Source organism: Sphaerodactylus townsendi, linkage group LG05 (assembly GCF_021028975.2).
Source record: "Sphaerodactylus townsendi isolate TG3544 linkage group LG05, MPM_Stown_v2.3, whole genome shotgun sequence".
Lineage (NCBI taxonomy): Eukaryota > Metazoa > Chordata > Lepidosauria > Squamata > Sphaerodactylidae > Sphaerodactylus > Sphaerodactylus townsendi.
In genome coordinates this window covers 83,852,466-83,872,461 of record NC_059429.1, presented here as the reverse complement: position 1 = coordinate 83,872,461, position 19,996 = coordinate 83,852,466, and the positions used below count along the sequence as shown (strand labels likewise).

At 42.5% G+C, this 19,996-nt stretch overlaps 2 protein-coding genes across 2 annotated transcripts in view; both read left to right on the top strand.

Annotated features, from left to right (window-relative positions):
• Positions 1–3,107, top strand: part of FRS3 (fibroblast growth factor receptor substrate 3) — a 38,689-nt gene extending 35,582 nt beyond the window's left edge. Inside the window, exon 9 of the transcript XR_007244491.1 lies at positions 3,020–3,107. The gene's annotated coding sequence lies outside the window, so the exon portion shown is untranslated. The remainder of the gene's footprint in view (positions 1–3,019) is intronic.
• On the top strand, positions 870–13,896 carry LOC125433372 (gastricsin-like). Its single transcript, XM_048497873.1, has 8 exons — positions 870–925; positions 3,020–3,170; positions 4,604–4,721; positions 4,857–4,975; positions 9,770–9,969; positions 12,146–12,293; positions 12,961–13,059; positions 13,741–13,896. The coding sequence occupies exons 1-8, from the start codon at positions 870–872 to the stop codon at positions 13,894–13,896; spliced, it is 1,047 nt and encodes a 348-aa protein (XP_048353830.1).
• The last annotated feature ends 6,100 nt before the right edge of the window (positions 13,897–19,996 follow it).

The following is a 19,996-nucleotide window of genomic DNA, read 5'->3' as shown; positions in this document are numbered from 1 at the left end:
AATACTTGAATCCAACCAATATGGCACAATGGCCAGAACGTTTGGTTAAAACACCAGAAGCTCTTCAGGTGTCCTTGAGCAAGTCACTTTCCTTCAGCTTAGTTAATATTACAGGTAATCGTGCAGCTAAAGCTAGCACTCGCTGGTAAAAATGGAGTATACATGCAATAAATATAATAAATAGTTTATCTTAATGGGGATTTCCAAATGCTCATGGGATATGTCATGAACCTCAGCCTTAAGTGCAGGAAAAGGAAGGAGTATATCATATAGATAGGAGTGGAAGGAAGTCCAGAAGGGCATTGAGCAAGGTCTACTGTACCCTGTGATGCAGTGCTCTATACCCCTCATTATGTATGAACGGATCCTTCAGATCCAAAGCAAGTGTTTGCTGTTCAAGTCAAAGAATTAAGATTTCCATTTGGATAGCTTTGGAGCAGACTTCTTGTTGTGTTAACATTATTGATAAGAATTTGGACAAGGAATGTTTATAGTTCCATACTTTCCCCCCCATTTTGATCAAGTTCCACATCTAGAACTTTTCCTCTAATTATTTAATCCAAACAAGTGGAAGATTAAGTGGAGCAAGTTGGTGATATAGTTTTGGTTGTTTGAGAAAGCTGCAGGCATGAGCAGGTGCCAACCACTGCTTCTGAAGACAATAAGCTTAATAGAAAAGAGTGTTTGCTTTTTTGATTAAATAGCTAGTCTTGAGATGCAGTGTAACTTGACCCTTTGATAAGGTTTTGATTCTTGGGTGGAAAAAATATCCTCCTCCAAGGTATATAAGAAGAAATTCTGGTCGTCTGTTCCCCACCTAGTGTCTGATACCAGTCTGCAGTAGCTAACCAAACTTTAGAAACTGCACCATGAAGTGGCTGGTCCTTGCCCTGGTGTGTCTTCACCTCTGTGAAGGCATTGTCAAGTGAGTATGGAACAGTGTTCTGCAGTCTCCTCAATTGAAACAGAAGGGCAGAGGGTAACAGTGAAATAGATTCTTGACTTTTAAGCAAATTCATCACTTGATGCATTCAATATTATCTAGCGTCTATGTCAGCAATTGGGTAATTGATAATTTGACTAGAATTAAATAAGAAGGGCATCATACAAATGTTCAAGATTTATATTTTTCTGGGAGAATGGAAATATGTTGTCCTTTGGCCAGAACCCCACATGCATTTTTAAGTAGGGAAATCAGTTCTCTTATTTTACATTCTAGAATCCCAAAACAGCTGAAGTTCGTAATTATATGTGTATTGTAATCCTATCCATGTTTACTTTGAAGTAATACCAGTGCGTTCAGTGGGGTTTTCTCCCAGGTAAATGTGCAAAGTATTGAAGCCCAAGTCCATTAATATTGATGGAAAAATTTAGATGTGTCAGTCCCATTGTTTTCAATAGGACTTCCAATGCAACTGTGTGCTAAATTCAGTGAGATATACTTGTGAGTAAACATGCATAAGCATAGGATGAAAGTCATGACTAAATTTTAACTGCCTTTCAGATTTTAGGTAGATAACTGTGCCGGCTTTCGTTTTAAAAAGTCAATTGAACTGGCAAGTAGAAAAATATCCTTAACATGCCAAGCTGATTGAAAATACATTTTAAAAAACTTTAAAAGCAACAAATACTTTATCTGAATATGAATATTCTCAGTCAAAAGTGGAATCCAATTTTTAAAGCTAACAAAAAACCCTATGTTTGAATTTAACATATATAAACAATAAACGTATGAAATTTTCTGCAAATATGCATGATATTTTGTAACTGCTGCGACCCTTTATGGGTTTGGTGTCTGGTGAAGACCTTCCTATTCACCCAGGCCTTTGACCTTTGATCCCTCAATGCCCCCTGTGGAGACTGCCAGTCTGGGGTGGGGGAGGGTACAAAGGTGGGTATTACTGTTGTTCTTATTATTGTTTTATATGATGTTTTTATTGCTGCTTTTAATTTTGTAAGCTGCCCTGAGACTTCTGGATGGAGAAGGGAATAAATTCCAAAAATAAATAAATAATATCCAATTATAAGTGTAATATTCTTTCTTTCATCTGTGTTTTCAGTGACTTTCAAGAATGAGACTTGTGCTTAGTTATAAGAGTATTAAAAGAAGACACTAAAATATTTTTTCAGTATTTAATAATAATGGTCTTTTTTTTATACTCAGTAAATCGCCACATTGATTAATGGTTATACACAGACCACTGTTCCATCTAATTTAGCTTTCTCTCTCAAAAGTTGCCAGCCAGAAGTCTTGGGAAGTTTCCTATGAAATCACAATAAAGATAGCTATCCCTGGTTTGTTGCCAGCATTGCAGAGTGAAGCTGTGAATACAGGGATTCATGAGTTTCCTTATTAGGTGTCAGTCATCTACCTTCCTACCATGCATTCTGGGAGCTCTTTCTTCCCTTAGAGACGACAATCTAAATAGCCAAATATGCAAAGGAACTCCAGAGGACCCAAGTGTGGATTGTATCTTATATTGGATCAAAAAGTTGTACAGGTGCACAGGGCATTTCTTCAAAACAGACAAGGATAGTAGTAGTTGGTTATGGAGGAACTCTTTGTTTCTTTCTATCCTGCCTTTCTTCCAAGGAATTCAGTGAGGTACATGTTTCTCCTTTCCTCCATTTAAGCTTACAACAACACAGGATGAAGGTTAGGTTAAGAGAGTGATTGGTTCAAGGTAATTCCAGTGGGGTTTGTAGCAGAGTACAGAATTTTAAAAAGATTCCCGAGTGCTATTCCAACATTCTGACCTGTACACCACACTGGCTCTGTAAATTCTGTTTTCTACTTTTCAGTACAGGACACGATCAGACAGTATGAGAATAAGACTTGTCAACATAAGCTGAGGAAAGTATCAGGTTAGATGGTATCTTAATGGAATCAGATGTAAGTCACTATTAGTTGCCTGACTTGAGGACTCTTGTACTGACCGAAAAATATTTTACTTAAAACTCAGCATAGGAAGAGTTTCTAGCTTCTTATACCTAACTCTCCATCCTCCATCCTCTACAGAGTTCCTCTGAAAAAATTCAAGTCCATGCGGGAGGTCATGAAGGAGAAGGGTGTTCTTCAAGATTTCCTTAAAAAAAATCATTTTGACCCAGCCAGCAAGTACCTGAACAAGTTTGCCACCGGCTATGAACCTCTTGCTAACTACATGGATGTGAGTAACAAGCTAGTGGAGGAAAACTACCAAATACCCTGAGAGGATGGGGAAACTAGAACAGAAGGGTGGGCTCAGTGGTAGCTGATCTGCTCGGTATCCAGAAGGTTCCAGGTTCAACATCCAGCATCTCCAATTAAAGAGATTAAGTAGCAAGTGATGTGAAAAACCTCTGCCTAAGACCCTGGAGAGCTGCTGCCAGTCTGAAAAAATACTGATCTTGATGTGTCAAAAGGTCTGAATCAGTGTAAGGCAGCTTCATGTATCCAGATGTCTAGAACAGGGGTCGGGAACCTTTTCCCCTCAAAGAGCCATTTGGCTCACCACCAAAGAGCCATTTGGCTCACCCCCCCCTCGCTCGCCCCCCCGTCCGCTCCCCCGCCGACTTCCTCTCCCCCCCCCCCCGCCACCCCCCCCGCTGGCTAGAGATGTGCCTCGCCTCTGCTTTCCTGCAGGGCGGGCAGGAAGAGGGGGCCCGGCCGGCTTGGCCTGCCTGGCCAAGCCCGAGAGCGCCTGCCCCGGCAAGCAGCCCAGATTGAGTCCTTGGCAGGAGTCAAAGCCTGCAACGCGGCCTCGCCAGCCGCGGGCTAGAGATGTGCCCGCCCCTGCTTCCTGCAGGGCGGGCGAAGAGGGCCCGGTGGCTCCGCTCATGGAGCCGCAGAAAGCCCCGGCGGAAGAGCCGCATGCGGCTCGCGAGCCGCGGGTTCCCGACCCCTGGTCTAGAATTTCAACAAGTACTTTCCGAAATCCAAGGTCAGGTCCTAAATGAAATTCAGATCTGGAATTAATTTAGAATGATTTAAAATATGAGTATAAAATTGTGGTCCTTGATATATATATAACTCTTAATTTAAAGAGATAGGTAGCATGTATAAAGTGGTAATTTACAGATAGCATGGATTTGGTTACTAATACTGAGCACATATACACTTTATATTGTATATGTTGATGGTGATGTGGCATTGTTGAAACCAGAGGTGGGATCCAACCAGTTCTCACCACTTCTCTAGAAGTGGTTACTAATTTTTTTCTGAGTACCGAGAGGAGTTACTAAAGCAACCTCCCTGACCAATAGGGACTGGAGGTGCGTGTGTGCAGCGGCGCCACTGTTTGAATCCCACCACCATCGGAACCTGTTGTTAAATTTTTTGGATCCCACCACTGGTTGAAACCCTTCCAGCTTTTTAAAACCACCAAATATAGTTGCACTATTTTATAAATCACCTGGCTCTTAACTATTTATTTAGTAAATCTTTGTTGTTCACATTGTTATCTGTGGTCACTGATAGTCTCAAGAATATCTTTGTCTAACGATAGTGAAGAGCTTTTGCCTCTTTTTTATTAAAAAAACTGCTGAGATGAATGTTCTGGGAAATTATGGGGATGACAATATGAAGAGGCCAATGGTGACAACGGGGTCTTCCTTCCTCTAGATGTCCTATTATGGCCAGATCACCATTGGAACTCCACCCCAGAGCTTCTTGGTTCTCTTTGACACTGGGTCATCCAACCTCTGGGTGTCATCTGTCTACTGCCAGAGTCAAGCTTGCAGTGAGTATTCTCAATTCATGACCCCATAAGAGGCTAAAGAAATACTGCATGAATGAACACATGCACATACTTCATGAAAATACCATTATGGTTAGTGAGCTCAAAAGTAACACCTTTCTTTTTTCCCACTACTAGCAAACCATCCACTATTTAACCCCAGTCAGTCTTCCACTTATTCCACCAATGACCAAACCTTCTCTCTGCAATATGGAACTGGCAGTCTCACTGGGCTCTTTGGCTATGACACAGTAACAGTAAGTAGTAGTGTTTCAGAAGAGGAAAGCATTGTGGGTAAAGGTCTGACGTCAGCAAGGACTGTTGGTATCTGAGCAAATAATAGTGATCAGGAAACAGTTCACTCTTAATAACCTGGTGCAATGCACTAAGATCACACAGATGACCACGAACTTAAAATCTTTTGGCTCTAATCCATCCTCTACAGATATAGAATGTGTGAATTGTATAAAAGGACTCTGAGGCTTATTACAGAAGATCCGAGTCACAGGTTTAGACATTTATTTGTTTATTTGAAAATCTTTTCCAAATGTTCAGTTTGGCTTCCAAGGGTAGCTTTCGATGGATGCTACTAAAGGGAAGCAGTGTGAAGAAAATTGACTCACTTTTACTAATGTTATCTAAGAACCCGAATGCCTCAGACAGCATTTTACCATCTGCGGCAGGCACAGCAATTGGCCCCGTATCTCTCCCGTCCTGATCTAGCCACTGTGATTCATGCAACGGTCACCTCCAGGTTAGACTACTGTAACTCGCTCTATGCGGGCTTACCTTTAGCCATGATATGGAAACTGAAACTCGTACAGAATGGGGCAGCCAGGCTTCTTACGGGAACATCGAGCAGGGACCGGATTATGCCGGCCCTATACCATCTGCACTGGCTGCTGATCGAGTTCCTGGTCATGTTTAAAGCATTGGTCTTGACCTTCAAAGCCATTCACGCCTTGGACCTACATACTTGAGGGACCGCCTCTCCCTATATCGCCCCATTAGGCCCCTCTGTTCTTCGGAGGAGGACCGATTGGTGATCCCTGGCCCTAAAGCAACCAGGCTGGCCTCTTTGAGGGCCAGGGTTTTTACAGCCCTGGCCCCTACTTGGTGGAACAGGCTTCCGAGAGAGATCAGGGCCCTCCGTGACCTGCAGAGTTTCCGCAGGGCCTGTAAGACGGACCTGTTCCATCAGGCATTTGGCCAGCCTGGTTAAATACATCGCTGCTGTTCCATCTGGCCTCCCGTGGGCATAAGGGTGGGGAGGGGGGAGGGAAATGGCACCATCTGACGTTATATGGTTCCTGTTTTTTTTTAATGATATCTACTTGTTTTATGTTGTGTTTTAAATTGTTTTATATTATTGTTGTTCACCGCTCAGAACCCTTCAGGGATTGGGTGGTATAAGAAAAATAACAACAACAACAACAACAACAACAATTTTAAAAAGCACTGCATCTCTGAAAATTAAATATTGTTAAGAAAATGGATTTGGGGAATACTGAATGACATTATGGCCAGATATGTTCACTGCACAATGTTTATCCGTTTGCCCAGGTGAGAATAAAGAGACATTAGTAAGGAAAAAATATAGAAGATTTATTTTCTGTACAGAGAACAATCCATGAGGGACCAGAGCTGTCCTCTCAAAAGTGTCCCAAAAAATCCAGAAAGTCTAATATCACAGTAAGGTGGTGACATAGTGATGTAGATTTCAATGCATTTGCACTTGATCAATAACTATTAACCAAGATAAGCAGAACTAATAAAAAAGAATCTTACTACAGACTCTGCCTTCTCCTATCGGGATGTTTGACACCCTGCAATAGCTCAGCTGACTTGAATGAAAACACTCTTATGCGTAGAAGTCAGCTGAACCCACTGTAACCAAAACAAAGCAACTTATTAGTAAAATAAAACAAGGACCGAAAGGCTGTTAGGGAGACAGTCTCTTTTACAAAGATAAAGGCAGAGGCGTAGCTACCATGGGGACATCCGGGGACAAGTGCCTCGGGCGCCACCTTGTGGTGGGCGCAAAAATTGCAGGTTCGTTAGTGGCTTTTTCTATTTTTCAGGGTTTTTCCCATTTTGTGGCCTGCAGGGGGCGCAGTTTTTAGGCTAGCAGCACCAAACTTTCAGACTATTGTCAGGTGACTCTCCTGATGATACCAGCCAAGTTTGGTGCAGTTTGGTTCAGGGGGTCCAAAGCTATGGACCCCCAAAATGGGTGACCCCATACTCCATTATTTCCAATGGGAGCTAATAGTAAACGGGGCTACCATTTTGAGGGTCCATAACTTTGGATCCCCTGAAATCCAAACTTCACTAAACCTTAGGTGGGTATCATGGGATAGTCTCCTATACAGTACCACCCAGGTTTAGTGCAGGATTTAATTCCAGGGGTCAAAGATTATCAGACCCCAAAAGTTGAGTGCTCCATCCCTCCATTGTTTCCAAGTGAGGAGCTAATGGTAGATGGGGCTACCCTTTTGAGGGTCCCATAACTTTGGAGCTTCCCTGAACCAAACTTCACTAAACCTGGGTGTGTTTTAATCAGGAGAGTCTTCTGAGAATAGCCTAAAAGTTTAGTACTGTTAGCTTAAACATTGCTCCCTGACAGGCACACCCTCAAATTTTCCCCAAGGTTCTTCTCTTTGAAATCCACCTCCCTTTGGAGTGGATTTAAAGGAGACTCAAGGCTCTCTAGATTAAAAAAACATTAAAGAGAGTATTGTTTGAAGGCTTTCAAAACCAGATTCAACTGGTGGTTAGCTGAGTTTGCACAGGCTGTGGTCTGATAGATCTTGTTCCTAACATTTTACATACCACAACTGTGGCTGGCATCTTCAGAAGTGTATCACAGAGAAGTCTGTTATAAGAGAAGGCTGGACACAGTGTATAATGGAGCTTCTCTCTGTGATACACCTCTCTGAAAATACTCAACCACAGATGCAAGTGAAACATTAAGAACAAGATACACGCAGATACTGACCACACAGCCCAGAATTAAACTCACAATAACCAACGTGAAAATGATGCTGTTTTGGGTGGGGAATCTACCTGGAAACAGCATCGCATTCAATGTTGTTTAAACAGGGAACCCAGATTGTCCCCCCATAAGGTGGATTGTAAAGGAGAATCTGGGCTCAGAAGTTTAAACAACATTAAAAAAAGTGATGCTGTTTCAGGGTGGATTCCCATAGCTTCAAAAAGAAATAGCATCACTTTCAATGTTGTTGAAACTAGGGAACCCTGGGTGTGTTCAGATTTTGTGTGTTGGGCCATGTTCCTGTAATCACAATGGTGACTTTGGGATGAACTGGTGCAAAAATGTTGTTTTGGTCGTGGTGGGGAGGGATGCTGCCCGATGGGGGGCGAAAACTCAGATTTGCCCGGGCTCCATTTACCCTAGCTTACACCTCTGGATAAAGGCAGAGGCGTAGCTACCATGGGGACATCCGGGGACAAGGTTCTCGGGCGCCACCTTGTGGTGGGCGCAAAAAATCTGGTGGTCTGTTAGTGGCTCTTCTATTTTCAGGGTTTTTCCTTATTTTGTATTCGCAGGCGTAGTTTTATTGGGCAGCACCAAACTGTATCTATTGTCAGGGTGACTTCTCCTGATGATACCAGTTGTTATGTGTTTGTTCAGTTCAAAGCTACACCCCAAATGGGTGACCCCATACCCATTATTTCCAATGGGAGCTACTAGTAAACTGGCTACCATTTTGAGGGTCCATAACTTTGGATCCCCTGGAATCAAACTTCACTAAACCTTAGGTGGTATCATAAGGATAGTCTCCTGTTGATACCACCTAGGTTTGGTGCAGTTTGTTCAGTTAGTTATGGACCCCCAAAGTTGGGTGCCCATCCCTCCATTGTTTCCAATGGGGAGCTACTGTAGATGGGGCTACCCCTTTGAGGGTCCATAACTTTGGGCTTCCTGAACCAAACTTCACTAAACCTGGGTGTGGTTTAATCAGGAGAGTCTTCTGAAGATAGCCTAAAAGTTTGGCACTGTTAGCTTAAACATTGCTCCTGACAGGCACCCCTCAATTTTCCCCTAGGTTCTTCTCTTTAAATCCACCCTCCTTTGGAGTGGACAAGGAGACTCTGGGCTCTCTAGATTAAAAAAACATTAAAAGTAATGTTTGAAGGCTTTCAAAACCAGATTCAACTGGTAGTTGTGAGTTTGCATAGGCTGTATTCGATAGATCTTGTTCCTAACATTTCGCTTGTGAACTGTGGCTGGCACTTCAGAAGTGTACCAGAGAGAAGTCTGTTATAAGAGAAGGCTGGACACAGTGCACAGACTTCTCTGTGATACACCTCTCTGAAAATACTCAGCCACAGATGCAGGTGAAACATTAAGAACAAGATACACCCTGTGACCGCCACACAGCCCAGAAAAAAACTCATTATTAACTAACATTGAAAATGATGCTGTTTGGGGTGGGGAATCTAACTGGAAACAGCATCACTTTCAATGTTGTTTAAACTAGGAGCCCAGAGTATCCCCCCTTAAGGTGGATTGTGTTATAATCTGTTTCAGAAGCCAAAACAACATTAAAAGTGATGTTGTTTCAGGGTGGATTCTCACTTCAAAAAAAAATAGCATCACTTTCAATGTTGTTTAAACTAGGGAGCCCTGGGTGTGTTCAGATTTGTGTGTTGGGCCATGTTCTATAATGCAATGGTGACTTTGAGATGAACTGGTGCAAAAATGTTGTTTGGTCGTGGTGGGGGAGGGATGCTGCCCAAATGGGGGGGGGGGCGCAAAACTCAGATTTTGCCCCGGGCTCCATTTACCCTAGCTACACCCCTGGATAAAGGGTGTATTTCAGGCAAGGTGCCCAGAATTACTGTAAACACCTTTCAGTGTTATAAAATTGCTGGCACTTAGTTTACAGTTGAGGGTTAATTCAAACAGAGAAGAACTAATCCATTTATTATCTACTCATCTCAATCATTTCTGCATATTTAAATCTGATTTCTTCCACCTCATTCCATCACACTTACTTGTAATGCTTTTTTCTGTTCTCTTCTAGATCCAGGGTATTTCCATTACTAACCAGCAATTTGGCTTGAGTGAGACTGAGCCGGGCACTAATTTTGTCTATGCCCAGTTTGATGGCATCCTGGGTCTTGCTTACCCTGCCATTTCTGCTGGTGGTGCTGCCACTGTTGTTCAGGGACTCATGCAGGAGAACCTTCTGGATTCCCCTATGTTCAGCTTCTATCTGAGTGGGTAAGGATGGAGACTTTTTTTTCCTTTGGTCATCTGCTTAACTTCAATCTGTCCTAATGTATAATATTAGCGATTGTTCAGGTCTCTTTTTACCCACAGTAAATTTTAATAACACAAGAAGCCAAAATAGCATGTTTGTAGTCTCATAAAATACTATCAGATTTTTATTTCAGCACAGAGCCCACTCCATCATATGTAGCAAGAGTCCAGCCTCTTGTTTGAACCTTGACATTTACTTTCATTGATTGACTTCCCACTTTTGGAAGACAATGCTATGCTGGGTTAACCTGATTCCTGAACATACACCTTATTTTCTCTGTAAGAGACTTTGGCTGTCAAATTTTGTCTCAAATGGTAGAGGAGGGTTCTGTCTATGCTAGAATTTCCAAGTCCAACATAAATGTTCAGTACATGAGAAAAATTGAAGTTTTCCCACAATAAATATTGTGCAGGACATCTGGAATTATTGTGCAGGACATCTTGAGAATGGGAATTAATTTTTTTGGTGCTCCATTATGTAAAAACCATCTTGTATCTAAAAAGCTAGCATGTTAGGTAGATGGCTGGACCACAGTTCTTCCCCCTGACATTTTGTGTTGTGTATACACATGGAGACATTTTTAATATTGAGTAACAAGAAAAGATGTGCCAGTTTGGAAGGAAATCAATGGAAGTTTCTTTTTCTTTTCTTTTTTTGAGAAAAAATTGAGTTCCTAAAGATTATAAATACAAGCCACTGGTTAGAAAAATCTGGCACTCAGATTATTTGAAAGAGGATTAAGAACTCTGCAAATAAGTGGATTTTATGTCCATTTCATGGCTGCTTATTCATTATATTTATCCATTGTTTTTTACAGCCCATATAGCTGTATTATTACGCCGTATGTGAAATTGACCCCTGAAACATCATCAGACTCTACTGGACATGGTGAGCCTCTACCAGTATCTGTTTAGGGAATCTTTTTACACTGTCATGGTTTTGTGTGTCCTAGAGATCTGCTGGCTGTTCTATAGTAATGCACAGTAATCTCTGTGGGAAAGCTATGCTAAAACTAAATGCTTTTTTCCCATGCTGTGTATTTGTGCTACTAGGCAAGAGGGCTCCCAGTCTGGTGTAGTAATTTGTCTGTTCAGAGTGAGTTGAATCTAACCTCTACTCTGGTCCAGGGATTGGCCCTGGACTCTAGTCACCTAAAGAAGCTTTCACAAGCAAAACTGGGAATTCAAAAGGCAAAGGGTCTCTCCTGTTGAGGATAGAGGGCCTATACTCCAAAGACAAAAGGAAGATGGGGCTGTGATTTCTGCCAATTTCCCATTCCCACTTTAGATTCCTTCCCATTTGTGCTCTTATCACAAGTGAAGGAGGTCCATTGGACCTTCCTCTCCCTAGAAAAATTTAGAGGAGGTGTCCGAAAGTGAGCCGTAGAAGGGAGGGAAGAATTAGTAGGTGGACATTACAATTCCTTCTTCTGCCAGCTTCCAGCAGCTGCCTCTTTTTAAATCTTCAGAACCACAATAAGCTGGGATGACAGGCTAGTATCTACAGGGAGCTAAGAGCTTGGCCAGAACCCAGTGCCAATCTTGTAGTTGAGCATAATGGATTTGGATCTATTTCTTCTGGATCAGTTCCAGCCCTTCAGCATCATATGTAGCAGCTTCGGTGTCCTTCACGCGACACGCTAGAAATATCATGTATTTTCTAAACCACTTTCATTAACTGTTTGCAAGTAGATTTTGTTATTCCAGCGGCGAGCTTCAGCGTTGAGCACTGAAAAGCAATTTCGAAAGTTGCATTCATTCTGCATAAAATGAATGAGCCTCAGTTTGGATATTGTGAAAGCAGATCCCCAAAACATGCACTTTGCTTACACAATTCCTCTGAAAAGAATGCTTAATATAAACATGTATCATTTAATTTATTTTGTTGGCTTTGGGAAAGCTTTCTTCTTGTCCACAGATCTTGGGTCAAGCAATGTGACCATACATTACAAAAAGAGAATAACTCTGTTTTCCTTTAGAAGTAATAATTTTAAATTAAGGGGGAAACATTTTCATTCTGTTCAGTCCATGAAAACACCACATTCAAACAAGCATGACATTTTGGGTGACATACCCTTACCATATCATCTAACAAAAATGTGTATGTGAGCTAATAATAACCTTTATTTTTTCCTAGCTTCTATATTGGTAACCAGATCACTGACTGGTGCAGCCAAGGATGCCAGGCAATTGTTGATACTGGAACATCCCTTCTCACTGCTCCACAGCAGGTCTTTGGAGAGCTGATGCAGTCCATTGGGGCTCAGCAAGATAGCAATGGACAGGTAGGGAAAAGCAGCTGTGCTTAGGAAAGATGGAAACTACATCGGTAAGATGAAAACACTGGATATCAGTGTCCATGAAACTTAGAATGTTTGTGTCATTTGAGTCCCCATTTGGATATGTATTCCTGTGCTCAAAGGCTCCTGCTCATATGGGGAAGGGGAGTATTATCCAATGGTGAGAGGACTCTAAGATCATATTCCTGCTCCTAGATATCAGTTTCGCATTGGATCGTTCACAGAACATCACCACTGCACCTTAACGTCAGGGAGAGTCAGAGCAATTATAGAGCCTTTTTCAGATGTTGCATTTGCAGGAATCCAGCTATGCTTATCAAGGGCATGTGCTACTTGCAATCCTCATGATATGTGTGGTTTCCATTCTGTCTGAACAGAGCACTGCACATATTTTCAGGTTCAGTAAATACATGAACCTTGTTTTTTCAAAGTTTGGTGTAGCATGTACTGAACCTGAAAATACATGAACCTGAAAATATAGTGGTGCCCTGTCCAAAACATCAAACACTTGTATTGGGGGCACTCTGAGTACTGCATGCTTGCGTTGCTGGGCCCTCAGTATGTGCAGTTATAACGTCTTAAAAAAAAGGCTTAAGGGTATAAGGTTGAAATTAACTGTATCTGTGATTTTGTCTTACTATTTCTTCTGTAGTACGTGGTCAGCTGCAGCAACATTCAGAGCATGCCCACTATCACTTTTGTCATCGGTGGGAGCAGTTTCCCTCTGAGTCCTTCTGCCTACATCCTTGAGGTATGTGATTCCATCAAATAACTCTGACTCAGCTAATTTCAGGTCACATAAAGCTTGACTGGGTGGCATCTTTGCTTATTGTTTTTATCTTAAGGGCTTGTTGCTCAATCCATGTACTTGCCTTCACCACAATTAATGTTCATACTATATTTCATAAATAATGACATACATTTTTTTCTATATCTCACGCAAGACTAAAATGTGGGGAACCACAATTTTTAGTTTCTTCCTCAAGGTAGTAAGGGGAATAATTTCTCACTGGACAACATGAATGTGCCATTGATGTTGAGCTATTGTTTGAAGGCGCCATCTCCTAGCCACAAATCAAGGTGTTTGCACAAAGAAAGTGGAACTGTTACATACAAAATCTGCTGGTACAGATGCATCCTATAGTACACCATTAATTATTTAAAAACCAGAATTTAAAAACCAAATATAGTGTTCAAAATGTGTTCGTGATTCTGGAGTGCCATATTCATTTTCTGGAAAGAGTTCCAAAGGGTGGCCTGTTGGTCTGGGGTAGAACAGCTCGTTTTGATTCAGAAATTTGATGAATGGAGCTTTGACTTTCAAAAGCCTGTATCCCAAAAACCTCTAAGATGCTACTGGACTCAAATCTAGATCTCATTCTCCATGAGGACATCCAAGTCAAACTCATATCTGGTTTTTTTCCCTTGTCAGAACAATAATGGCTACTGCAGCATTGGCATCATGCCCACTTACCTGCCATCCCAGAACGGGCAACCTTTGTGGATCCTTGGTGATGTCTTCCTCAGGTCCTACTACTCTGTTTACGATGTGGGCAACAACCAGGTTGGCTTCGCAGCAGCAGCATAAACACTTCCAGCCATCTTCTTCATCATTCCAGGCTACTTCTTGCTTCTCCACAATTACTCTTCATGCCGCTACAGACAAAGCCCACTGGCCTTCCTTTTTAAAGGACCTGACTGCTTTCTTTCCTGCAACGCCTGAAATCTTTCTTGTTAAAACTGACTTGAGTGCTGGTCCTCATTTAAAGTTACTGCAAACAAATAAAGTTACCACACTAATAGCAATTAAAGCTATATAGACTTTTTGATATGTGAGAAAAGTGCTTAAGAAAGTTTAGGCGAGATATATGAAATTGCAAGATTTTTCTTGAAGGGCAAAATTTAATTATATTTAATGTTTTAAATCCCCACCCCCCCTTCCTAGGGTTCAGGAAGGGATGCAACATATCCTTTATATAATTAATCTTTTAAAATGCTAATAAGCTATGTTCTTCTAAGAGACTTGCCTAAGACTACACAGTGAGTTTCACAATAGAATAGAGATTTCAACCTGGATTGCCCTTGAAGTTTCCAGTACAGAGGCTGCAGTATGACAACTGAGGTGTACATTTTTTGCATGTTATTAAAGTCCAACATGATCTTAGACATTTCTTTCAAAACCAGTGGGAACAAGTTTACCATTGTAGGACTTCTTCAACAATAATACGGATTGATTGCAATTATTGATTGATAGATTTACTGGTTAATGCCTGGAAGCTGACTAGAAATAGGTCATAGGTCATAGGGAGGCCTGATGAATTGTGCAGGCATCTCTATATTATACCTCAGAGAAATCCTCCTAAGTTTCCAGTTTGGAAACTTTCCACTCATAGGTAGAAGAGAGTTTTGCCAACTCCCTTGCTAATTAAAGACAATAGTGTCTGCATCAATATGTTTTTCCATATTGTCATGCCAGCACCAGCTGCAATAAAAATGTCTAGGCTACTTCCACGTGGAAAGTTTTCTGAGCACAGTTCATGCAGCTCCCAAGGCTTTCCCCTTTAAGGCAAGTCAACTGTGATGTGGTGAGAGGGGGCCTGCCAGGCAAAATTCTCCTCTGCAGCATTCTATGCCAACACAACAAGGAGGAAAGGGAGCAGGGCAGCTTTAACCAGGACAGAGACAGGGTTTGTGGTGCCGTGCCGGCTTACCTCCACCTCGCTCCTTCCAGATCAGGGGTGGCTTTTTCTACCCTCTTGTGGAAACAGTCCTTTTTGTGGAAACATTCCATGTCACAGTCTCTGCTATCTGTTAGGGCAGTGCTGAAAGATGAGACCATTTCAAGTGGCATCTGCATGAAGATATGACCAAGAACAGAGGTGTATCTTCATAGTGTATCTTGATTCTCATATTCTCTCAGCACATTTAAAAGAGGATTCTTAAAATACTGAATGCAGTTTGGGCTCTAGAATGGGAGAAAATGTGCGCATGTGCGTATGCACATGTAATCCAGCAGAATTTGACTAGGCAGATATATCTCCTAAATTATATTTTCCAGTTGAACAGTGTGTGTGTGTGTGTGTGTGTGTGTGTGTGGGTCAAGTCAATAAATGACAGCACCCTTGTGCATTGGCAAGCAAATGTGAAATTGCTTCAAAAAGAAAACATTCAAGGTCTTATAGTCTTCAAGGTAACAAACACTTATCATAAACCCAACTATTTTGCAACTAGAGGTAAAACTGAAACATTTGCAGAGACAGGCTCTTGTATTCTTCAGGCACTCTGAACAGAGGCAAGTCCAACAAATGATGCCCAGTAACACAGAGAAAACACCAAGTCCAAAATGTTATTTCAAACAAGTGCAAGCCTATTTCTGTTTGCTGTTCAGCAGTTCCTATTACTGCTCTTAATGCTTTTGTTCTCTGTCAGGCTCTATGACTTCTTCCTGCTGCAAGTCAGGATAACACAGGGAAATAATTTTAAACAATAATCGACCAAAACTCAACAAATAGCTTGACAAACTTTTTCTTTATAATATTTCCTGAAAAGTAACTTCTGATGTGCAATTTCTAACTGGCTGGGTCCCTTACATAACTGCAAAGTAGGCCTGTGAACCTCAAGATAGTGGCTGAAGATCTCTGACTGATCTCCAAGTGACAGAGGTCAGTTCTCCTGGAGAAAATGGATGCTTTGGAGAGTTGACACTATGGCACTGTACCCAAATAGTCAGGAGTTTCCCAACCTAAATCTGGCAACTCAGTCCTCCCTGGTGGCTGGTGTGGAGGGGAACCTAGAATATTCTGTGTTTGGGACAGCTCAGTTATCCATTAATAAACCAGTTTGGACAGAGTCATTCTACACTATATGGCTAGTATATAAATGCTGGAAGGATCAAGTAACCAGATAAAAATGTACCATAGCACGAACAAGATGCATCAACTCAGTACCAGAAATAAATGAGGCAGGGAACCTATAAAAGATTTTACCAAGAAATGAACAGAACTGCCTCCTAGACAATGAGGGAGGGGAGGTGCCAGGAACCCAATCTAGTTCACATCTGCTGCTCTGAGTACTATAACACATTTCAAAGATCTAATTATATAATTCTCGGATACTTAGTGCCCCCTGTAGGATCAACGCTGAAACATCTATTCCTTAAGTGGAATTATCTTAGCCAATAACTCATTGGACCTTTCAAATTATCAGTCTCATAACTAAGGAAATTATATGAATAGACCTTACAATATTTACTTATTAAAACACTTTCTAACCACAGGTGTGACTTGTACAGATGCACAAACCATTAACACAACAGAGATAACTTCCTTTATGCATATGATAGGCACCCCATCCTTTTAAATAAGCAAACTTTGAATCTTTCTCAAGTCAGTCCACTGATCCAATGCTGATATTTTTAAAAGTGCCAGCTCAACAAATGTGCTATATTTTGTTCTGGATTTAGCAGCTCAGTCCCAAGTGGATTACAGGATTGCAGACCAGGTTTAGATGTAGGTTCACTGGGAGAGCAGAAGCACGCTGGACATGGGAATTGGTTGAACCATCAGAGTTCTCTGTTTAGCACAGGGCTTAAATGCCCTGGACAGCAAGAGACCCCACCTGTTACTGGGCTTCACCTGGCCAGACGAAGTCCTGATCTTGCATGTGATCAAGTAGCGATCTGGCTTGGTAGCTGCCAGCCTGGCTGAATGATCTCCTTGAAGTCCTTCCATCTCTGCCACGCTTGCTGAGTGGTGGTGGTGGTGAAGAGAACCCAAGGAACAGGTGCTCTTTTTGGTCCCTATGAGGCTGTGGATTGGCTGCCTGGAGTTTGCCAGGTTGACTCCATCTGATATGTGAAAATGTATCTCTAATGCAACTTTTTAAAAATCCTCATTTTATTTTAGCAAACGTGGATCAATAAGCAGTTACGCTCTTTGACACATTGCTCAGGCTGAAAGACCGAGACATTCAAGCCATATGGACCTAGTTGATCCTAAAGACCGATTTTATTGTGTGCAGATGCTGCTGCATTATTATCTTGTACAAGATAGGGTTGAACCATATATATACCTAGTGCTATGGTGAATTTTCACCAGGATGAGTAGGCGTATATAGAAAAGTTAGACTTAGGCCAATTTTTCTTGGTCAAAATGCCCCGGGGTAGATCTGCGGAGCATGCATGGACGTAGGTAAGGGGGGGTTCCTCCGGTTTGAACCCCCCATTCATGTTCAAAGCTCCGTCCCTCCGTTTGCGGGTTTTAAAAACATTTTAGTGCTTTTTTTGTTTTTGGCCTGCAGGGGGTGCATTGTTTGGGCAAACTTTCAGGGATTGTTTGGGGGAATCTCCTGATGATATTACCCAAGTTTGGTGAGGTTTGGTCCAGGGAGTCCAAAGTTATGGACTCCCAAAGGGGGTGCCCCATCCTCCATTGTTTCCAATGGGAGCTAATAAATGGGGGCTACACCTTTGAGGGTCCATAACCTTGGACCCCCTGAACCAAATTTCACCAAACCTGGAATGTATTATCAGGAGAGTCTCTTATTGATACCACCCAGGTTTTGTGAAGTTTGGTCTAGGGGGTCCAAAGCTATGGACTCCCAAAGGGAGTGCCCCATCCTCCATTGTTTCCAATGGGAGCTAATAGAAGATGGAGGCTACACCTTTGAGGGTCAATAACTTTGGACCCCCTGAACCAAATTTCACCAAACCTGGGATGTATTATCAGGAGAATCTCTTATTGATACCACCAAGGTTTTGTGAAGTTCGGTTTAGGGGGTCCAATGCTATGGACTCCCAAAGGGAGTGCCCCATCCTCCATTGTTTTCAATGGGAGCTAATAGAAGATGAAGGCTACACCTTTGAGGCTCCATAACTTTGGACACCCTGAACCAAATTTCACCAAACCTGGGATGTATTATCAGGAGAATCTCTTATTTATACCACCAAGGTTTTGTGAAGTTTGGGCCAGGAGGTCCAAAGCTATGGACTCCCAAAGGGAGTGCCCCATCCTCCAATGTTTTCAATTGGAGCTAATAGAAGATGAAGGCTACACCTTTGAGGTTCCATAACTTTGGACCCCCTGAACCAAACTTCACCAAACCTGGGTGGTATCATTAGGAGAGACTCCTAAAGATACCCTAAAAGTTTGGTGCTTCTAGCTTAACAATTTCACCCCTGACAGCAGGCACCCCCCAAATTTCCCCAGATTCTCCTTTTAAATCCACCCCCTTCGGCATGGATTTAAAGGGAGAAGAAGAGTTTGGATTGATATCCCCCCTTTCTCTCCTGTAGGAGACTCAAAGGGGCTTACAATCTCCTTGCCCTTGCTCCCTCACACCAAACACCCTGTGAGGTGGGTGGGGCTGAGAGAGCTCCGAAAAGCTGTGACTAGCCCAAGGTCACCCAGCTGGCTTGTGTGGGAGTGCACAGGCTAATCTGAATTCCCTAGATAAGCCTCCACAGCTCAAGTGGCAGAGCAGGGAATCAAACCTGGTTCCTCCAAATTAGAATGCACCTGCTCTTAACCACTATGCCACATTGAAAGTGATGCTGTTTCAGGGTGGGGGATAATCAACCCCAAAACAGCATCACTTTCAATGTGGTTTAACTAGGGACCCCAGATTCTCCCTTTAAGGTGGATTTAAAAGGAGAATTTGGGCTCTCTAGTTTAAACACCATTGAAAGTGATGCTGTTTGGGGGTGGATTCCAGCATCACAGCGGCTGCCCGGGGTGTGTGTGCAAAACTCAGATTTTACACCGGGCTCCATTTTCCCTCTATGCCTCTATGGGGAGGGGCAGGGGAGGGCAGGGGAGTCTGCCATTCCCGACCTCAGAGAGTTGCTTTTATAAGCGCGAGGCCAGGGGCGGGACTTGGAGAGGCGTGGCCATGCCCTAGGGGCGGGTGGGGGTGTGGCCCCCAACCCCCCCATAAAAATCTATACCTACGTCCCTGGGAGCATGCCTGCCATGGCACTTTTTGCTCCGCTGTTGACTCTTCACTGCTCCCTGGTTCTTCATGGGATTCGAGGCAGGGCTGGCGTGTTATGCCCCAAATGTTTCTTCACAAGCCTGGTGCTTCTCCATTTGCACTGTGAGCTCTTCCGTAATGTCTTCCACATGTGCGTGGACAATCTCCATTTCCCGCGTTTTGATTGGCTGAATCTCCTTTGTTCCCCCCACTCACCTTCACTATTTTAGTTTTAAATGGCTCTGAACACAAAACTGGCACTGAGAATCGGCCCCCTCGGCCCTCCCATCTAAAATCCTTGTGTGTGTGATGGAATTGCCATCCTCCACCCCCTCCTTCTAAAATGTAAATCTAAAATCTACTGAATCTACTGAATGACTTTTGGCTAGTCACTGGTATCTCAGAACACTCTCAGCCCCACCAACCTCACAAGGTGTGTATAAGAAGGGAAGCTGCTTTGAGGTTCCTTATGGTAGAGAAAAGCGGAATATAAAAATCAATTCTTCCCCTTCTTCAATGTTGGTGAGATTTTGGGCATAGTTTACCCTGCCATGGCTGTAGGGGGCTCTACTCTATGTAGACAGTGCTGAGTTAAAGATAGCTTTCTGACCAATCTTTAGCTTCTACTTCTTGTGGTTTTGTATATATTCGCTGTTTTGACTTACTTTACCCAGCCAATCATCTGTTCAGTATGAATTAATCTTGGGAGGTTTTGACAT

Excerpts from the sequence above, each read along its gene's own strand:
- LOC125433372 (XM_048497873.1), top strand. The coding sequence starts at position 870 with ATGAAGTGGCTGGTCCTTGCCCTGGTGTGTCTTCACCTCTGTGAAGGC. Across the intron at positions 4,976-9,769 it reads TTGGCTATGACACAGTAACA|ATCCAGGGTATTTCCATTAC; the intron begins GTAAGTAGTAGT and ends GTTCTCTTCTAG. Across the intron at positions 9,970-12,145 it reads TTCAGCTTCTATCTGAGTGG|CTTCTATATTGGTAACCAGA; the intron begins GTAAGGATGGAG and ends ATTTTTTCCTAG.